The sequence below is a fragment of the Rhinoraja longicauda genome, chromosome 6, assembly GCF_053455715.1.
Source record: "Rhinoraja longicauda isolate Sanriku21f chromosome 6, sRhiLon1.1, whole genome shotgun sequence".
NCBI classification, from domain to species: Eukaryota; Metazoa; Chordata; class Chondrichthyes; order Rajiformes; family Arhynchobatidae; genus Rhinoraja; species Rhinoraja longicauda.
This window is the reverse complement of record NC_135958.1, coordinates 5,849,835-5,867,543: the sequence shown is the minus strand read 5'-3', so window position 1 is coordinate 5,867,543 and position 17,709 is coordinate 5,849,835. Positions and strand designations below refer to the sequence as shown.

Below are 17,709 nucleotides of genomic sequence, written 5' to 3'. Positions count from 1 at the left end.
CGGCATAGACAAGTTGGGCCGAAGGGCCTGTTTCAGTGCTGTATGTCTCTGTGACTGGTTCCCATTGCTAGTTGCCTCGTCTAAAAGGATTCAGTAGTTTGTCGGCCAAAAGAGGGCTGATGATAGATAGACATATTGGCATTGGCCTGGTGTTAACTTTCCAGGTCAGATTGGTGAACACTGCAGGTTTCTCTTCCTTTAAAGACTAGGGAGACTGAAAAACTGCATTTGAGTGGTAATTATATGCTCAAAGATGCCCTAGGGTCATGGTGAATTAATTCTTTCAAGACATTTTTGTAAGCTTTTGTAAGCATGAAGAATTAGATTATCCTATCTAAATAAGCCTTGGGCAGGAAATCTTCACTTCTTTTTGTTTACCTACATAAAGTTAAACTGTGTTTTTTCCTTCTTCCTTCACAACTCTTGAAATTTGAGGAACTATTAAAAAAATCTTTGATTAACCCCTTGCCCCATATAATTGGTAAGGAATTGCAGAAAGTTGATGCTTCACCTCTGAACTCTACGAGAGAGTAGAAGACATGAATAGATGAGGTACATGAATCAGAAAGGTTTAGGGGGATATGGGCCAACGCGACCAGATGGGACAAGTATAGATGGGCATCTTGGTTGGAATGGGCAAGTTGGGGCGAAGGGCCTGTTTTCTTGTTGTATGACTCTGTCTGACACTCAAGGAAATCATGATGAAACTCCTCCCAGGAATTTTACATCTTTCACATTTGTGCACACTTGCGTGGAAGTCCCAAGTTTTCAAACAGTAACACTGGGTAATGCCAACAGATCCGTGTGGAAATACCAGCACTGAGAGTTAAGTTTCCACAAGCTTCTTAGAGCTTGACAGGGAAACCAAGTTGAAAGCACACCATTGGTGGTGCTGAAGACCTGATGAGCAAGTCTGCCAGAAAATAATAAACACTCATATCCGCTTCCTTGAGTGTCTTTGAAAAGTTTATTTCTAGTTACTTTTTTAGGATATGAGCATCACTGGCGAGGCCCATATTGATTGCACATACCTAACTTCCCATGAGAAGATGGTGGGGAGTTACTTCTTGAACTACTGGAGTCCTTCTTGTGATAGGAATAGCAATCGCTCAATATTGTTGAACAGGAAATTCCAGAATTTGAACTCAATGACAAAGAAAGAATAGTGATGTGTTTCCAAGGTGGACCTCTGACCTTCTCTTGCAACTACAGTATTAATGGCTGATCCAGTTGAGGGATTCTTATGATTTGAAGGTGAAATTCGCTTTGATGTCAATGGTAGTTGTTTGACTCTTCTTGGGAATGGCCATTCCAAGATAGATGTATGGTGCACTGTTACTTACTAATTACCAGCCTGTCTGAAAAATATCTTGGTCTTTCTGCATGCAGCCAAAGATTCTGAGGTGCTGTTAATGGAAACGGAGTTGTTCAATCATAAACAAAAATTGGCAACTGTTAGAAGGAAGGTTACTGGTAAAGTTAGTTGATGGATAATGCTCACAGTGCTATAGACTGTGAGGGCCATGAAGGTGAACAGAATAAGGTGGCTTTTACACATCTGCAATGTGCGGGGATCAGCAGGGAGTTTCAATTTGCAGGAGATCTTACCTGAAGGTCGCATTTCCATTACGTGTTGAATGCCAGTGTCTGAGGTTGCTCAGGATTTTGTGACAGGTGTTGGTAGACAGTTGCAGCCTACTTGTGCAAGACCTGCTTTTTGTTGGGCTTTGCTCTACCAAATGACCATCATCTTCAACTACTCTGCCTTGGGGATCTGTTCAGGAACTCAACCAGAGATCAGGATAGACATAAAAAGCTGGGTAGACACAAAAAGCTGCAGCATCTTTGGAGAAAATAAATAGTTGACGTTTTGAGTCGAGCCCTTTCTTCAGACTGGGAGTCAGGGGAGAGGGAAACAATCATATCATATCATATCATATATATACAGCCGGAAACAGGCCTTTTCGGCCCTCCAAGTCCGCGCCGCCCAGCGATCCCCGTACATTAACACTATCCTACACACACTAGGGACAATTTTAACATTTACCCAGCCAATTAACCTACATACCTGTACGTCTTTGGAGGTATGAAAAGGTAGATAGAACAAATTAAAGAAGTTCTGTCAGTTGGGTGTGCATGATGCAACAGGCAGGTGACTGATACCTCAGAGTATCTGTTTACACCAGTTTTGCAAATGTGAATACATATAAATAAGTTATTTTATATTCGCACCATTAAAGTGCACAAACTGTTATGTGGAATCCTGTAAATAATCTGCAAATAAGATGAATATTAATATTTACCTTGGCCGGGTTCAGGAGCATCTTGTTTTTCAGTTGATTCTGACACAGGTGTGCTACGTTCTGATGAAACGTCGGAGCTCCTTGGTTCACATTCTGGGGACGGCCCATATTCCATTTCTGTGCCTGTGACATCCTGTGTTTTTAACATGTTATTCATTACAGATGATATACAGAACAAAACAAAATGATTACAGCAATTATGTCAGGTTTCAGAAAATGGAAAGTTTTAAGTTGCACTCTAACTCGAAATGTAACAAAAAGTCTTTTTTTGTTTATGCGATATACATTATTTTCTACATTTAAATTAAACAACAAATTAAACAATATATCAAAAGCCACATGCTCTGTAATTGGTTTATTTAAGTTACCGAATTACTGATTATAAGACTCAGCCAAGCAATGATATTATCATTTTAAGGTACGCAGAAATTCACTGATTCTTGCAAAAGCATAAAGCATTTCAAAAGTGGCGGTGGATCTTTGCTCTTTTGTGTTTCATCATAAGGGATAACAATTTTGAAAATAATGTCTTCAAGATCTAACTTTTATGTAATTCTAATTAAATTAAAAGCAATGCCAATAATAATTCGGGTGGTAGAGTTGCTGCCTTATAGCGCTAGACATCCGGGTTCGATCTTGACTATTGATGCTGTCTGTATGGAGTTTGTATGTTCTCCTTGTCACTGCATTTGTTTTCTCCGAATGCTCCAGTTTCCTCCCACACTCCAAAGGCGTACAGGTTTGTACATAAATTAGCTTCGGTAAAATTATAAAATTGTTCCTAGTGTGTAGGATAGTGCTAGCGTCCGGGGATTGTTGGTCGGCACGAACTCGGTGGGGCAAAGAAACCGTTTCCACACTGAATCTTTAAAGTCAATAATAATGCATTCTTTAGTTGCATTTGTTGATAGCCAGCTTTGCAAAAAACGCAAAAAGTCAACATCAGTCAGATGCTAACATTTTTTAATTAAAAAATGAGTTCGACATTAAAATCCAAACACACTAAATCCTTGTTATTCATGTGAAGTTTAGTTCAGTTTAGAGATACAGCGCGGAAACAGGCCCTTCGGCCCACCCAGTCCGTGCCGACCAGCGATCCCCGCACAGTAAGGCTATCCTACACAAGTGGAGCAAGGAATTCCTGTGATAATAAGGGAGTGCAGATACCACTCAGTGTTGGCTCACATTGGTGGGAGGCTCTCTTGCTATTCTGGGTCACTACCACAACCTAATGACATAAAGGAATAGTATATTTTGAATGTAGGGAAGAGGTGGAGGTGAAGGTGGATAGATAAAGAAGCATTGCTCAAAGAAAATGTGTGCAGGGCAAAAAATAATTTAAAAAATAGCAAATTCTGACAAATTTTTGCTGTGCATTTACTGCTGTTTAATTTACTCAAAGACAATCATCCACCTATCAACCCTGCAATCCATCTCATCCTTATCCTCACATAAACTGCTGCATGTCTTCCAAGATGTTGCAAACAACTGGAAGTTGACAAGTGCACCTGAATGTTTTAACCCAATGGAGAAAACAGTGCTACCAGATCAATGGAACATCACCAAGGCTGTGACCACTGCTTGAACTGAGGCAAGCAAGTACGAAGATGTAACAATATCTAAAACTCCTTCTCTTGATCCCCAATTACTGATGATCCGTGTCATATTATTACTTATGACAGGTGGTGTGTGCCACAACTCTTACTTTGTTAACTGAAGTTTTCAGTTAACTCTTTCTCCCTTGCCACAACACTAGCTTTTTTTCTTTTGATATTTCACATCTTATTCATGTGAAAAAGATGCCCAAGATTTCTACCGCCGCATAAATAGCAAATAGGTAGTAAGATGTCAATAAGCATCACTAGAGAGCAAATTAATCGAGACAGAAGATATAGCCGAGGTTCTCAATCAATATTTTGCATCCATCTTAACCTAGGCAAAGAAGTTACCATAGAGTCCATGCAGCAACAAAAGACCTTGGTGTGCATAGATCTTTGTAAGTACCAGGACAAGGTTAGAAAGTGGGATTCTGGACGTCCAAAAAATGGAATAATGGAATAATGAACCATGAAAGTTATGATCAATTTTTTTTACAAATCACTAGATCGTTGATGCCACAATCATCTCCACAACTTAGAAAGAATATTAAGAGCTAATAATTACTGAAATTGTTTCAGAGCCAAGAGATTTTCCAAACTGCAACTGCATTAGGGCACATCAATAAGGGCACATAAGTTGTAGTACACTGAATTGTAAGCTGAATTAGTCCCCCTCTGCAATGAATGAGATTTTTAATCTCACCTTGTCAGAGTTGTATGGATGGCAGCATTTTTCGTGGTATAGAGTCCAAGCACGACTGTACACAGATTAGTTCACAAAAAGGACTAGTCTTTATTCTGACAGTAGTTATGACTCCGTTATCCTGCAGCAATCCTCTGTGTTGCCTTTATGTCAACCATTGCAACAGGTCAACTCACAACAAATGAGGTATATGTCCTGTGTCAATGATCCTAAATGTAGAATCCATAAGCACCTGCACAACATGCTTCCACTGAGAATCAAACTGCTACAGCAATAGACGATAACCGGTATTCCCTACCAGTTTCTGCAACCTGAGCCACTCTAGAGAAAACCTACAGTACTCCGCTAAACTGGTATTAGGTCTGCATAGAATCATAAAATGGTAACAGCACACAACAGCACTTCACGAGAGCACCATAGTCAGGTACATTCCTTAGCTCTTTCCCTATAGCACTGCATTTTTCTTTTCTTTTCAAGTACTAATCCAATTCAATTTTGAAAGCCTCAATTGAATTTGCTTCCACCACTTTATCAGACAATGCATTCCAGATGCTAACTACGCGTAGTGTAAAATTAATACATTTAATTCTTTTGACAATCACAAATGTTTTTTGCTCTGGTTCTTTATCTTTCAACCAATGGGAACTAATTTTTCTCCATCTATTCGGTCTCAGTCCCTCATTACGTTGACCTCCATCATATATTCATTCAATCTTCTCTGTTGTAGGAATAATCCCAGAGTCTCCAGTATGTGACCAGTACACATTGTGGTTCTGTTGTCAAATGAGAAGCAACAAAACATTTAAACAAGATAGTGGCTTTTTGTTTTTTTGCAAGTGCACGCCATACGATTCCAATTGCACACCTTAATCAAATTATTGACCCCATTCATTATTTATGAATATATCTGGAAACAAAACCATTGTGTTAAGAGGCCTTGTTAGAGGGATATGGGATGAATTTGGCATTAACAATTTGCCCTGCACTCCAATTCCAAGCGTTTAAGACCCGACTTTGATTTAGTGGGTGTCTAACCTGTGAGATGACAGTTGTTTATGCTAAACAAAATTTCCTCCGTACATTAGATTTAAATCCAAATAGCTGCTATATTGAGGAAAGGTCTTTTGTGCGCAAAAAACGGACCTCGAAGCTCCTATTTACTCATGCAAAAAAAGATTCATGGCGCTATCTTGAGTGCTTTGAAGGTACTTGAGGTTTACTGAGGTATACTCACAGGCATCGTTACTAGGACAATAACCAGGCATTCCTGGAGGACACTCAAAAACTGGTGCCAGGTCTCTTGTATATACCAATTAAGGGCTTGATATTCATTCAAGAACCTTTCTCAAAATTTCAGCTCTGGTTGCTCTGGTTTTCTGACTCAACTGAAGTTCCTTAAACTAAATATCATAAGCAGGCATCACAAAGAAATGTTTCCTCCATTATGCAGTAACAATAGCAACAGTATTCATGGCTACACAACATTCATGAGCGACAGTTCCAGTCCAAATTCACCATCACACCACCTTTTCCCCAATCCCCATTGCCTTCAAGTTTGATTCTTTCCTTTCTCATAACCTCTCTGCATGTACCCACAGTTCAGGTCGGCACGGAGGCACAGCGGTAAATTTGCTGCCTTACAGCGCCAGAGACACGGGTTCAATTCTGAGTATGGGTGCTGTCTGTACGGAGTTTGTACATTCTTCCTGTGCCCATGTGGATTTTCTCTGGGTGCTCCAGTTTCCTCCCAAACTCCAGGATTGAGGGTTAATTGGCTTCGATAAAAATAGTGAATTGGCCCAAGTGTGTAGGATAGTGCTAGTGTATGCGTGTGATCGCTGGTCGGTGTGGACTTGGTGGGCCGAAGGGCATGCTTCCATGCTGTATCTCGAAAGTCTGAAGTAAAGTAAAGAATGAAGCCCACCAAAATATATGGGTTCAGTTTCTAGTGTGCTCCATGCTTGTCACATACGAGAATGATGGCATGGACCAGCCAGCATTCTCCAGTGAAGTGGGATCTCCAACTATCATGAGGTGAGGAAGATGCTGTTTCACATATTGATATGGTACAAAAAGGAAATAAACATTCATAATATTAAGCCATTGCTCATGGGCAATATATCAAGGTGAAAGAATGCACATAACCTTGCTCACAAAATGCTGGAGTAACTCAGCAGGTCAGGCAGCATCTCGGGAGAGAAGGAATGGGTGACTTTTCGGGTCGAGACCCTTCTTCAGACTTAATGACAGAAAACAACAAGTTTCAGACCCTTCTTATAACTTTGCTCAGTTATAATAATATTTCTTTTCACATACCTGATTCAAAACTTCAGGCTCTAATGCATCAATCTTCAACATATTAGATTCATCTACAAAAGGAGGATCTTTAACTTCAATTTCTTTTTTTGGTTGTGACTGCAAATTAACAAAACCAGTTGTGAAAATGGTAATCAGAAAATCCCAAACATTTTGTGCAGCATTTAAGTTAAATTACTGGATCTTAATGAGTGTCAATGGAAGATATTGTCGGGCAAGGGAGTACTGAAATGGAAAATCAAAAATATGCATATAAAGTTAATTGCACAATGTAGAAATATGTCATTAAGATTATATTGGGCCAGGTTATGTAAGGTCCAATGCTCAATTCATGTTTATTCAATCCAACCCTCCCCCTTCTCCATCCTTTCCCTTGCTCCCCCCCCCCCCCACACACATACACCCTATATATACCACATAAATGTTACATTTCCCCCCCAATATCCTATTAATTTATACATATCAACAAAAATAAAAGCTCTAGCACTGTCCAAGGGGGGAGAAAACTAGCTCTACCATTCTGTAGTATACAGAACAATCATTTACCATGTTGAAGCAAAATGTCAACTATTTATTTTCTCCAGAGATGCTGCCTAACCCACTGAGTTACTTCAGCTTTTCGTATCAATCTTCGGTTTAAATCAGCATTTGCAGTTCCTTCCTGCACATTTACCATGACTTGTTGTTTTCTGTCATTAAGCCAGTTTTTCTTACACCTACTGACATTATTATAAGGCCTCAGGTTTGCGAGGAACTATTCACATGGGACTTGTGAAATGCTCTCTTAAATCCACACAGACAACATCCAGTGCATTCCCTTCCTCAACCTTCTTTGTCACTTCATCAAGAAATTCAATTACATTAGTTAAACGTGGTCTGCTTTTAACAAGTCTATGTTGGCTCCCCTTAATTAACTACAACCTTTCCAAATGCCTGTTAATTTTTTTCTCTGATAGTTATTTCTAAATTCCATCCACCACCCAATGTTAAACTGATGAACCTGGGAATATCCTTGCAATCTTTCTTGAAGATTTGCCACTTTCCAACACTGGCATTCCTAACTGGAATTGCAAAACTATGGAAAGCCCTTACACTTTCTTTAATCACATTTCCTTTGCAATCTGGCATTCAGATCAAGGGGCTTATCCATTCAATTTCTTTCAACTTATCAAACATCCCAAACATTATTTCAACCATCTCCTTTTTCACCAATATTTATAGAATTCTTGAACCAAATAATGGCCATAATGAGTGGAACCAGTGTTTGTAATTTATTGGATTTTTGAAAGGCATTTGGCATGATGAAGGCTAAATTGTAAGAAGAGAGGGGCGATCTGGATGGAGGCCATGGTTGCAATGGGCCTTTAAGGCCAGCTGCAGCTTGGACTTTGAAAATGGCACTAAAAACTAGCAACTCTGGCATATGGACCCAGTGGACTGTTTCAATGCATGCTGTACATAATCAAGATTTGTACTTATGTACGGCAATAATCTTACTGATCTGTATGCAGATTTTTTTTTTAACTGTACCTTGGTACATGTGAAAATAAAGAACCAATGAACCAATCATCTAAAGATATTAATTCCCTCCAGTACCAGTTCAGCAGAGCTATAGTGTGTACAATCCACAAATTACACTGAAGTTATTTGCCTGGACAACTCTGAGAGCATCTTCCAACCCACTACCTCTTTCACCAAGGAGTAGACTAATGGGAACACTACCACCTGCAGGTTCCCTCCAAAATTATATTTCATTCTGACTTGGAAACACATGGCTATTCCTTTGTTGCTGTGTGTCTAGATCCGAGAATTTCCTATTCAAAATCATTGTAGAAATACCTTCACTCAAAGGGAGTGAAGTAGTTCAAGAACGTGACCCGCCACCATTTGTTTAAGGACAATTGGGGCTTGGCAATAAATGCTAGTCTTTCCAGTAAGGCCCAAGTCTTGAAGAAATGAATTTTTTAAAAGCATAAGAACATTACAAAGGGGAAAACAATATGCATGGAAATAATTCAAAATAAATGCAAGACCTCACAGGGTTCTGAATGTCCTGGAGTCAGTTCAGGACTCCATTCTTGACACCAAAATTGTGCTCTGATGGATCCCTTGCATTTTAAATATAAACATGGCTAAAGCTGTGAGCATAGAGAAGAATACTGAGATTTAAAATTAATATCTCAAGTGAGACTAAAGATTCAAAGAAATGTTTTCTCATAGAACCCAAGTGAAAGAGACTCTCAGGAAAAACATTTAATTAATATTCTTCAAAAGGAACTGGATAAATATCTGGCCGGAGGCAGGATTGGCTCTTAGAAAGATAGGTTAGGGGTAGATGGTAACATACTTAATAGAAAGGAAAATAATAGTTTCTGGTTTCCAGGGTGCCAAACATTGTTTGGAGACCAGCAAATTAAGTCCAGATAGTGGAGAAATTACATTTGCTTTGCAACTCGAGAGGCACAATGAATATTTGTGTTGAGGTTTCTCCACAGAAATTAAAATGTTGATGTTGATAATATGTGGTTTGAGGAAGGAATTTGATTGGATGCTAAATCTTTTCCAGTTCCATTTCATTTCATATTCCCATTTGCATTTGTTGTTGCTATTCTATTTTATACGAGGGAAAGATTGATTTATGATTACCCATATTTTCTCCACCACTTTCGCACACTGAAATGTGTTGAAATATGTCAGTGAGATATGAAATTACCATCAAGCCATCTTTCTCGCACTGAAAATGAACTGTTTAGACTATGGGTATCATTACTTCATTTAGGCTCTGCAGCATAAATTTAATAGAATTCATTCACTCCGATTTACACTACTCAAGTCTGTTTAATGCCAGTTTCAAGATTCCAAATTCTGATGGAGTAGGAAGACATACAGTGGCCTCCCTGTCTATTCAAGTGCCAACTGTCCCATTTCCATCATTGTGACATTATCAATTTGGAATTTCAGCGACTTGCCCTGAAATATTTGACAATCTAGATATGTGAGGGAAAATCTAACTAACAGCAGACATGCCATAGCACCAGTTGGCTTAATAATAAAGTAAACACTTACCAAACTGTCAGAAAGCTTTTCATCAGCCCACGATACTCTTCTTTCGTCTAGATTATCAAAGTCTGTTGATTGTTTTGTATGTTTCGATGTCTAAAGTGCCAAGGAATCAGACATTACAAGATTGTTAGTAATCTATTTCCCTGAAAATTTTCTTGGTTTACCTTAATATTTCCTTAATTTTAGTTCCCAGGTTCTTATTGTAACTTACATTTTTCTTGATCTCTGTTAATGATACAGTTGACACATTCTTACAGAGACTATAAAAGCAATATATTGGAGACTGCCTCGCTAATATTTAAAGGTACCTGAAATGTGTGCAAAATATACCTTTAGCTGCAGCTCAAGCAATCCTATTGCCATTGTAGGCTAGGCTTGTATACACTGGAATTTAGAAGGACGAGAGGGGATCTTATCGAAACATATAAGATTATTAAGGGATTGGACACGTTAGAGGCAGGAAACATGTTCCCAATGTTGGGGGAGTCCAGAACCAGGGGCCACAGTCTAAGAGTAAAGGGTAGGCCATTTGGAACAGAGATGAGGAAAATCTTTTTCAGTCAGAGAGTTGTAAATCTGTGGAATTCTCTGCCTCAGAAGGCAGTGAAGGCCAATTCTCTGAATGCATTCAAGAGAGAGCTAGATAGAGCTCTTAAGGATAGCGGAGTCAGGGGGTATGGGGAGAAGGCAGGAATGAGGTACTGATTGAGAATGATCAGCCATGATCACATTGAATGGTGGTGTTGGCTCGAAGGGCCGAATGGCCTACTCCTGCACCTATTGTCTATTGTCATTCAATCAGTCGATTGATCTCAATACAAGTGGTTTTTGAAGTGAGATCAACAGAAGCTTTGACAACTTTTGGGCCAAATTGAATGGAGCTCAGTGATGGTTAAGGGGTGGGGTATATTAAAAAATGCATATTGATAGTTTGATTTTAAAAGCTTATAGTAATTTTAGTAATAACCTACCAGTTAAAACAATAGAAAAATTCTGCTACCTCATGCTGGTAACCACATAAGTTCAAGCCCTTTAGATAAATGATCCCTTGGTAGAAAAGGTTTAGGGTGAGGAACATACTCCCATAAAAATCTGAAAACCATTATTCTGGGTTTCATTAATGTCTACTTTCATTATCACCATTTTATCTGATGGAAGGAAAGATAAAATCAATGCAATCTTGGACAATGTGATTTTAAAATTAAGTGGCATCCTACATAGATGAATACATAGAGCTTTGTGAGAAAAGGATCATAACAACCTAATTCACAGTAATCTTTCTCAGCACCCCCATTAAAAGCAGCGAGTTATATCTACAAACGGCTTGATTTGATAGTTTCATTATTACATCAGTTTTGAACTAGACTTATCAATTCTTCTACGCCATGTGCTGGAAACTGTTTCAAAACTCACCACAAAAATAAATAATCACACCATGACCAATACCATAATTTATGTTAGCTACATGATTTTTTTTTCTGCTCCTTACATGGAAAATACCATTTATATAATAGTAAACATATGACTCCAAAATGTTTATTATCAGGTCATTGACAATTCAAAAAGAGACACTGCAGAGACTGACCCACCTAAGGACTCCCAACATTCAACTTAGACAGAGCAACATTCACCCCTCTTGTATTGTCAGTGAGACAGAGGCCACCTGCCCTCGTCATTGATTTAACAATACGATACGATATGATGAAAGAATGGGTCGTCTGGGCTTGTATTCACTGGAATTTAGAAGGACGAGAGGGGATCTTAATAAAATATAAAATTCTTAAAGGATCGGACAGGCTAGATGCAGGAAAAAATTTCCCAATGTTGGGGAAGTCCAGAACCAGGGGTCATAGTTTAAGAATAAGGGGTAGGCCATTTAGGACTGAGATGAGGAAATACTTCTTCACCCAGAGAGTTGTAACTGTGGAATTCTCTGCCACAGAAGGCAGCGGAGGCCAATTCACTGGACGTTTTCAAGAGAGAGTTAGATTTAACTCTTAGGGCTAGAGGAATCAAGGGATATGGGGAAAAAGCTGGAACAGGGTACTGATCTTAGATGATCAGCCATGATCATATTGAATGGCGGTGCTGGCTCGAAGGGCTGAATGGTCTACTCCTGTACCTATTTTTCTGTTTCTATTATAGAACTTTATCCCAGGAGGGAAATTGAGCTGCCAAGTTGCTTTAACTGATAAAGCAACCCAACCCTACTACTAATCCCAGAGAATCACTTTGATTCTCTTTATGGATATCACTGTTGCTGGCAGTGGGAGACTTCTGCCAATACAACAGGTAAATGATTCCACACAGAAATAGAGTTCTAGGGAGGAGTCAGCATTGCAACAAATACCCTGTTGGACAAGCACCAGCATTAAGTGTAAGAAAATAACTGCAGATGCTGGTACAAATCGAAGGTATTAAATCGAAGTCTGACCTTTCTGTCATGGGCCTCCTCCAGTGCCATAGTGAGGCCCACTGGAAATTGGAGGAGCAGCACCTCATATTTCGCTTGGGCAGCTTGCAGCCCAGCGGTATGAACATTGATTTCTCCAACTTTAGATAGTTCCTGTCCCTCTCTTCCCCTCCCCCTTCCCAGTTCTCCCTCTATCTTCCTGTCTCCACCTATATCCTTCCTTCGTCCCGCCCCCCTGACATCAGTCTGACGAAGGATCTCGACCCGAAACGTCACCCATTCCTTCTCTTCTGAGATGCTGCCTGACCTGCTGAGTTACTCCAGCATTTTGTGAAATAAGCACCAGCATTAAGATCTCCTGGAGCATTAATCCATCCAGGAACCCCAGCAGAGGCAAAAGTTCCTTGAACCTCATCTCGCTGAACCTCATCTGCTGCATTCGGTGTTCCTAATGTGGCCTCCTTTACTTCCGTGAGACCAAGCGTAAATTAGATGACTATTTTGCTGAACATTTGCACTCGGTCTGCCAAGGCCTGCTGGATCTCCTGGATGCTAATCTTTTTAACTTGCCTTCCATTTCCTATGCAGACCTTCTCTGTCCTGGGCCTCCTCCATTGCCCGAGTGACGCTACACGCAAATTGGAATAGCACCTCGTATTCCATTTGGATAGCTTACAACCTAACGGTATGAACATTAAATTCTACAATTTTAATAACGAACCTAAGAGCAACCTCCCCCCCCCCCTTTTGATTTTAATTATTTATTTCCCCCCTCCCCTTCCCTCTTTCTTCCCCATGTCCCACCTGGATTCACACTTCTCCCCCCCCCCCTTCCCTGAGTAAACTGAATTACTCAATTAACAAACCTGAAACTATAAGTGAATAAAATGTTGTTACCGAAATTGAGTCATCAGATAACGATTCTTTACATTCCTTTCTCATTGGTAACTTTTCTGATTCTTGCTTCCGAACCACTTCAGCTTGATCCATTGTCACTATGGATTCATTCGGCGGCATATACGAGATCATCCATTTTAATTCAACATTTATGGTGCCGACGACTTGTGCTTCAGTGTTTGCAAGTTCAAATGTACCTGGAGGTAAATGAATAAGAGTGTACCTCAAAGAGAACTCATTGAGTGAGCATAACAATTTCAGATTAGGATCCAGAAAACTGGAGTAAATATATTAACAACAGGAAGTTGCATTTTCTAAAAGGAAAAGTTAAAAATAATTATTACCAGAGATGTTTTTGTTGTGGGATAACAGAATAAGAGGGATTTCTGCCTTTCCCAGGCAGGAAGTATCAGCAGGATCTGTATCATCAAATACGTACATGAATAATGATTCTGACTTTAAATACCGGTCGAGCTCTGCATTCATAGGGACATGAAATCTCATGTGATCCTCAAACTGTGGATTATTGCTGTTGGGAATGATAGCAGTGTCATGGTCAGAAAAATCAAAGAATTTGTAGACAGCATAAGGGCTTGGTTGGGCGTCCTTCCTTTTGTGTTGCAGGTTGTCACAAGATTTAATAATCACGTGAAGATCATTCATATTACCATCTGCCAGAGACGTAGTTTGTTCCTATGGGATCAATGAAAAAAGATGTTAATCACAGGACCTGCACTCAGGCTTATGAAAGACTGAAATATTGGCTGCCATTTTCTCTTGGAAACTGTTCAGAGCAACGTAGCCTTTAAACCCCAGTTAATTTTACGCTCCTTTGAAACCACAAGCGGTGTAAAACAGGTTTTCCACCTATTGCCGTGTCCTTCCTATTGAACAGGTTGATATAATTTTTTCCCCATAATCTTTACTGCTATTATTTTTTTCACATTCAAGTCAATAAGCGAAAAAAAGGTAAGAGGAACAACACTGATGAAACAATGTAATTAAATTGTCATTGCAATTCCCAATGACTTTACCAACATAACTGTTTCCTTTATAAATATTATAGAGAATGATAGCATTTACTTGCTTTTATCGAACACCTTTCCTGCCTCTGATTGTACAAATAGTTTTATTCATTCAAAAGATATGGGTAATACTGACAAGACTATAGAAACAAGGAACTGCAGATGCTGGTTTAGGAAAAAGGGACACAAATCGCTGGAGTAACACAGCAGGTCAGGCAGCATCTCTGGAGAACATGGATATGGTCCCAAAACGTTCGAAGGGTTCGGACCTGAAATGTCAACCTATCCATGTTCTTCAGAGATGCTGCCTGACCCGCTGACTTACACTTGTAGTTGGCATCTTTTACTGACAGGACAAGCACTTTTTGCCCAACTCTCAGAAGGTGACCATGGGCAGCTATGTTTAACCATCCATCCCTCTGGCAGATCTGATGGTGTAGATTCCCGCAGTGCTGTTTGGGATGGAACTCCAGGATTTTGACCAACATTATATTTCAAATCAGGAAGATGCTTGATTTTTGGAACTTTGAAAGTTAATATGTTTCCATGTGTCTGATGATCTTCTTGTCCTTCGATGCCACAAAGGTTCTACCAAGAAACCCTTGCAAGTTGCTGCCGAGTTTAAGGGAATAATCATTATTGCAGCAGTTATCCAAACATAATGCTCAATACAATAAGCAGCTTTGCAAATTGCACTGATGAGCTATCAAGATTAGAAAGAAAATGGGCCATGCCATTTCAGACAATGAATTGCACTGCACATGCAGCCAACCTATGAACGCATATGCATTGTTATGTTGAGAAAAGGGTAAATAACAATGAACAAATAGGTTGCCAGTACTATTAACTATGCTATTGGTAGCTCAATTAATTAGTGAAAGCAAAATGATGCATGAACGGACCATCAATAGGTAGCCTCTTAAATAAATGAAACATAATGGCAGCTGAATAATGGGATCTAATGAGAATGACACACTCTATTGGGACAGTCACCAGGAAAGATTTTTGACAGATGACTTGGAATTTGAATCTGGAAGATGACTTTGATCAAAGGCCAAGATAAAATTAACTAGGTTCGAACTGTCCAATATATGCTTCTGCATTTAACTTTGAAATTTAACAAACATTGAACATTTTCCATTTTGAGTGTAGCTACAATGAAATATGAAATGGAAACAGAAATTTGTGGTTCCATTGCAGAGTTTCAAAAGACCAATTGTCTGATCATGGAATACTTACAAAGTTTGGCTAAGGTCTTGTGGTATAATTACTGAGAAGGCTTGTTGTCACACAAATACAGCATCATAATATAAACCTATTACATTTCCATCATAATTTAAGCATGGATGAAAAATCTCCACATTCATTTGAAACAGATTTTTTTTTTCAACAGAGCATGGTTTTTCCCCCAAATCTTCCAGATTTATATCTACCAAAATCGATGATATTTACCTGTTGTGTCTGATTGATTGCTAGATTACTGGAAGTTATATATCCTAAGGCCTTTGCACGTTCCTTATAAAGCCGAATGGCCTGAGCCATTGCTACACGTAGTCGGAACCAATATTCAACTGTTCCATATTTTTCAGAATCTCCTCCGACACCTGGATTCAAAACTAATAATGTAAGTAATGCATGCAGGGCAGCATAGACTCAATAATATTGTACACTGAATAAAATTACGACCAGGATAATGCAAGAAGATGACCTACTTACCAACAGATAGGCCCTTCAAAAGTATAAATATTGAATTTTGATTTCACTATTTCTTGAGTCTTTGCCATGAATAATTTTTTACCCATGGTATCAATAAACTGCATTATTTTGTTTTGATAAAAACTAAAATGATGCAGAATAAAATCAAGTGAACCATAATTATCGAAAATTACTGATTCATTACAGTTTGCTTGATGTAATGATTTCCTTTACCTCGTAAAGAAAATTTACGAGATAAATATCCTCGTAATATCACATCAATTTTTCCAAAAATCTAAATAACTTATTAATCAAGAATCATCTGGTCATTTGTGAGTCAACTGTTTGAAAAATTTGTGAAATGTGTTTCTTTCCGTGTGACCAAAGCATTTTGCACAATGCAATGTTTTTATTAAATATCATGGAAACTGCTTTTGCTCAGTGAGAACTGAAAAAACAATTAAAATGTGTTTAAATCTACTGCCGATTAAATTAATGAATAGAAACACCACAAAACTCATTTTTGAATTGCTGTATTCCAGCTACAAAGTATAAAGTTCTCTTTCATACTCAGCATCTATTGTATAAAAGGCCCTGCTACCTGTTTGACATATTCATTTTGCAAGAAATGGTCGCATGGTATCAGTACAGTCACAAAGACAACTCAAATTAATCTATTGAAATGAATAGATTTCTAGAAGCTATGCGCCTAAGCTAATTGCTTAAAAAGATTTGTTAATGGTTCGGTATGATATCAATCATCTAACTTCTTAAATGCCCTCCCATTTGACAAAAAGGCAGGCCATTTAAGCCTAAAATCAGGAGAGGCTTCTTCACTCAGACGCTGGTGAGTCTTTGGAATTCTCGATCCTGGAGGGATTACCAAGTTTTCTCCAACAGACATGGATAAATTTCTGGATATCAAGGGAAACGAAGGTGTACTGCACACTAACGATCAGCCGCGATCTTGAGGAGCGCAGAGAAAGCTTGAAAGGCCAGATGGCTATCTTTTGCTTTCAAGTTCTTACGTTCTTAACCCATTACATCAACTTTGTACGGAGGCAGGAAAGTACTAACTGGGTTAAAGATGATCCATCTGGACACCACCTGCTTTAGGTTTCTACGACCAAAATACCATGCTGATATTTCACTGTCCTACGGGAAGAATATCCTTCATTATACTTAAAGTACGGATAATATAGTCTGTACTTGCTGACTGAAACCCCAATCAATGTTCACGCACCATGATATAATCAATTTAGAGGTGCATGCCACTGCCAGTCAGTAACATCCCATTCACCAATTGGCTGTGCAATTGTGAAAATAAGTGGTGATCACTTTTTCATCTTGATTACGTGCCTCCCGAATGGAGAAATCAATCTATAGCAAAGGATATGTGTGGATTTGGTTCTGCGATTGTTGATCACAGTCAACAAGAAAACAGAATAATACACAGCATCTGGCCATATGACAGTTCCTTTCGATACCAAGAAGTTCAAACACTCAGTCAGTTTTGACTTTTCCCAATGTTTCCAAATGAAAGTGATGGCATTCAGCAATTGAAAGTGAAATAATTCCTGGACTTTCACGCGCGTGCTGTGAATTGGAGAACCAAATCCAAGTTCACTCTGTGGCTGGACTTCACATGGACTATTATGGCAAGACCCATGCCATTCAGTTCCTGCCAAGAGAAACC

General features: G+C 39.0%; 1 protein-coding gene across 2 annotated transcripts in view; it reads right to left on the bottom strand.

Annotated features, from left to right (window-relative positions):
• The window catches only part of rpgrip1l (RPGRIP1 like), a 107,092-nt gene that overhangs the window by 33,009 nt on the left and 56,374 nt on the right, over positions 1-17,709 (bottom strand). For both annotated transcript variants that reach the window (XM_078400379.1, XM_078400380.1), the window contains 6 exons: positions 15,771-15,922; positions 13,638-13,986; positions 13,294-13,490; positions 9,987-10,076; positions 6,921-7,019; positions 2,304-2,436 (listed from right to left, as the gene is read on the bottom strand). In XM_078400379.1, coding sequence (XP_078256505.1) covers positions 2,304-2,436; positions 6,921-7,019; positions 9,987-10,076; positions 13,294-13,490; positions 13,638-13,986; positions 15,771-15,922 — 1,020 coding nt within the window. The remainder of the gene's footprint in view (positions 1-2,303; positions 2,437-6,920; positions 7,020-9,986; positions 10,077-13,293; positions 13,491-13,637; positions 13,987-15,770; positions 15,923-17,709) is intronic.